Source organism: Aptenodytes forsteri, unplaced genomic scaffold (genome assembly GCF_000699145.1).
Source record: "Aptenodytes forsteri isolate BGI_AS27 unplaced genomic scaffold, ASM69914v1 Scaffold208, whole genome shotgun sequence".
Classification (NCBI taxonomy): domain Eukaryota; kingdom Metazoa; phylum Chordata; class Aves; order Sphenisciformes; family Spheniscidae; genus Aptenodytes; species Aptenodytes forsteri.
In genome coordinates, this window is record NW_008794963.1 from 1,787,594 (window position 1) to 1,791,754 (window position 4,161).

Here is a 4,161-nt window from a genome sequence, read left to right on the forward strand (position 1 = left end):
GCTGGGCAGACGGGGGGGGGGGGGGGGGATGGGACACGGAACACACGGACGATGGGACACAAACACTAACCTGTAGGCAGGGGGTGGGGCAGGAAGTCACTGCATACCAGATGGGATAAACTGTGCTGGTAACACAATACTTGTCTTTCAGAGGATTTAGCACATACCATCCCTGTATTTATTTCTGGTTCTGCGGACTGCCTTTCTGTAGTATTTCCATATTAAAAATCTGAAGTACTCCTTGAGCTTGATTCATTTTTTCACAAAGAGCTACCTCCTTTTAAAGTTCTGGTGCCTTCATGTGATGTCAAAGCAACATGATAATCTAAGTGTGGTCACACACTCGAGTGAATATTCTGGAAGGAGTGCTGTTATGCTAAATTATCAAAAGCAGGATTTTGCAAAGACCACTGATATTTTTGTGTCCATCTTAGTGCTTTTGTCCCTCAACTCTTTCCTCCCTTGACTTTCATAGTTGTTTTCAACTCGCGCTCGGACTAGCTGAAGCAATTGAGATGCTAGTTTCTCCATCCTACCTGCCAGACTTCATTTAGCAGACAGTACTAAAAAAACACAAGGAAAGGAGCAACGGACAATCCTGTTAGAATTAATGTCCCAAGCTGCACTGACAGTACAACAATAAGACTTGGATTTTTTCATTTCTATGCAATTAATATGATCAGGAGAGAAAACTATGCACCAGGAAAGCTGTTTTTCATAGGATGGCTCCCCATTATGAGAAAACCCCTTCAGGGGTTCAGGGCTTTTTTTAAACATGACTATTGCAGATACTTAGTTTTACGCAAGTTCTGAAAAGGCTATTTAAGTTTTCATGACAATCCTTTGTAAATCGCTTCGTTTTGCACTTTATTTGGCAATTTATCTTCAGCATTTCGTTTTACTGATTCAGGTTGGTATGCTGTATTTTAGACAGAACTATAGCAGAAGAGAATGACCTTTTCCAGATATTTTATATCAAACTTAACTATACAAGTTTTATCCACATGCATTTAATATAGCCAACTGTTTTGCACCTGCCCTCTAAGACAGCAAAGTATCATTTCAACCGTGGCTGAAAATGTCTGCATCCAGGTGTTCCAACACTGCCCGCTGCGTGTAAGACATGAGAATTGCCATGCTTTCTGTAGCAGCACATGCAGTGAAACATGCAGCTTAACAGCTTAAGCAAGGACAGTCATCACCTATGTGCAAACTTAGAGAATTCATTTTCACACAAAATTGTTTATGATGAACAACAAATTATCAGATTCCATTAAATTTTTTAAATTAAATTATTTTTTCGCATTAAATAATCAAAAATTGAATTTTCAAGTACAGGTATGTTCTAGCTTTATGGCAAAATAACATGGATTTAAACTGCCCAATTTCCTTTATCACTTTCCTTACTCTGATCCAGTCTGGTTCTTACGTTAGCCATCTTACCACGACCTCACTGCCAACAGTGATAATATTTAATTTACTATGTAGTTAATTACAGCGTGGTCAGAAGTACTTGAGTAGTGAGCAGAAAAAAGCCTTAAAGCCAAAATAGCACCTCTTATTTCAGGAAAGGGGAAAGCGGAGCTTTTATTCAGAAATATGACTGAAGTTCTGCTTAAGAATTTCAGATGCTCTTAACTAGAAAAAACTTGGAAAATTAGTCTATCCATTGAAATGAAGCTACCTTAACAGGCTCAATCTGCAGCACTCCTTAATCTCCAATTACAAATCAGTGTCATTGTCTTTTTCTTCTTTCACAGAATGAAAGATTGCTGTTTTAGGCATTTAGACTCAAGTTAATCCAGCTTCATCCAATTATTAACTCCATTTTCTGTTACGTTCAGAGATTTCTAAGCAAGCATTTGCTTCAAGCTAAATTATGTGCTTTGTGAGCATCAACAAGACTAAGGATTTTTCTGCTTTCATTAGTTCAGTGATTGCAGTTTGCTTTATGCACACACAAAAATCTTTTGTTACATACATAGCTGTATGAATTATGAAATCTCAGAAGTCAATTTAATAACCAGCATTTAAGGACTTTTAAAATAGGGGGTTGTTTAAAAAAAAAAGGCAAGTTTTGTCTTCAATACTGAAGTTTTATTATATCACTGTATGTGAGAAAACTCAGAAAATATAGAGTTGCAGATGCCCTTAGAGAACTGCTGAACCTAAAATCATTTTTCAAAAGCATTCCAGATGAACTATCTTTGAGTTTAATGTTCCTTTTCTCATGGGGAAAGAAAAAAAAAATACATATATTCCACTTTAAATTGTAAATGTCGCATCTTCTGTGAAGAATCTGTCTTCAATAGGAATTAGATTGAGCCCTCATTAGAAAAAAGTATAGATGGCAGAATCTGTCAGATGAGATGAAAGCTTGGCAGCTGGCACTTGTTTTTAACATTTGATGAACCAAAATAGGACTACAGTATCATTCTGAAGGGCAAGCGCTGATGGGCAGGGAAAGAAGTTCATATATGAATCAAGACTCTTCTAGTAAAGTTCGTCTAATTTATTCTCAAAAACAGCTTAGAGCAGCCTAGTGTTGAGTTTTTCATTTAACTGAAGAGGTTTGATGTCTTCAAGGTAAGATTATGCCCTAATACTCATATTCAGCCTGCTGTCTCGACAGCTGACCCAGAGAAAAACTGACTTACATCCTGTTGATTTTTAGCATTAATTCGATCAGTGCATAGTTTTCCCTATCCTATAACAGTTCTCAGGACTACGGGGATTTTTTTAGCTTTTAAAAATCATTACTGTATTTATATTCTGTGCCATATATCTTTCTGCTGGCATTGTGCATGTTACTAGAAGTTGAAGGGTTAAGGGACAGACAACTTCCCCCCTCCCCCTAAACGAAAAACCTGCAAGTATTTAGACTGGAAATGCCAGCAGAGAATTGTTTTTCTTTCAGGAGAACAAACACTTGATTTACTTTTGTTGGATTTTTGTTTTAGCAGATTTCCAACAGTATGCTAAGAAAAGATGAAGAGGAGGAGGAGGAGGAAGATGAAGATGAGGAAGAAGAGGAGGAGGAGGAATTAGATGCTACTAAGGAAGTGAGATAACAAAACTATTCTAAGAGCCTTATTTTTTGATTGGGGGAAAAAAAAGATTTCCCTTTACATAAAGGCTTTTGTGTGTTAGTCAAAAACTTCACTGGGGCTGTATTTTTAAAATTCCAACAGGAGCAAGAATTGGCCCTAATAGTAGAGTGCCAGAAACAAATGATCAGTTTCAAAGAATGGAACAGAATCTGCTGAAAATGGACAATTTCAGTAGCTAGAAAATTCAGTATTTAAATAGAATCCTGTATTATATTTGCATAGATGTTATACTGCAGTCACATTTGCTTAAACTTACATGATGAACAGTGTCCAAAAACTGCACGAAGCTGACAGGCAGTTACAAACGTAAGGGTTTGCTTGCTACTTTGCCAATGTATTACCTTATTTGCTCGCTACACACCTCTTGGATTTAGTAAGTCCTGTAGCTATACCTGGCATAATTGGTTTTATACATCCTAAAGTAACTGTAGTACTCAAGAAACCGATTACAGCAACAATCCTGTTACATTTCACTTTGTTACCCACCTTGGATGGCAGAAGGCAGGGTGAGGTGTATTGTTTTCTCATTCTCATTTTCCTCGGGCTTGACTAAGATGACTTTTGATTTCTTCACACATACAGAATGAACATTAACAAATAAGGACCTAGCCCAGTATCTACTTTTAATGCTGCTTTGCTTTTAAATAAAAGTGCCTTCATAATAAAACTAGTTGATATTTTATATAGTTGACATTTATTATATTAGTTGACATGCTGTATGTATAGTTCAACTTTCATGTGTTTAACTGGTTCATTCAGTTACTGATTCCATCAAACAGACAAGAAATTACACATTTTGAGTGTAATTTCTTATCCTGTTTGGAGATGGTGGTTATGCACGTTCACTTTTGAATAGCATACAATTGTCTGCCAGAAAGCTGCTACCATACTGTTTATCTCCAGCTTTAGTATCTGCTAAATGTAGAAAGAACACATGTTTAAATCTAGAATTTAAACTTGTAACTGGGAAAAAAATCTGAAGTTATAACCAAATATTCTTTCAGTTAAGGAAATAAACCAGGAAGTGCATTTTTAATATTGACGCTGCCTT

At 36.5% G+C, this 4,161-nt stretch overlaps 1 protein-coding gene across 1 annotated transcript in view; it reads left to right on the forward strand.

Annotated features, from left to right (window-relative positions):
* FAM92A (family with sequence similarity 92 member A) overlaps window positions 1-3,790 on the forward strand; it is a 32,624-nt gene extending 28,834 nt beyond the window's left edge. The window contains exon 10 of the mRNA XM_009275501.1: window positions 2,961-3,790. Coding sequence (XP_009273776.1) covers window positions 2,961-3,071 — 111 coding nt within the window. The 3' untranslated portion in view covers window positions 3,072-3,790. The remainder of the gene's footprint in view (window positions 1-2,960) is intronic.
* The last annotated feature ends 371 nt before the right edge of the window (window positions 3,791-4,161 follow it).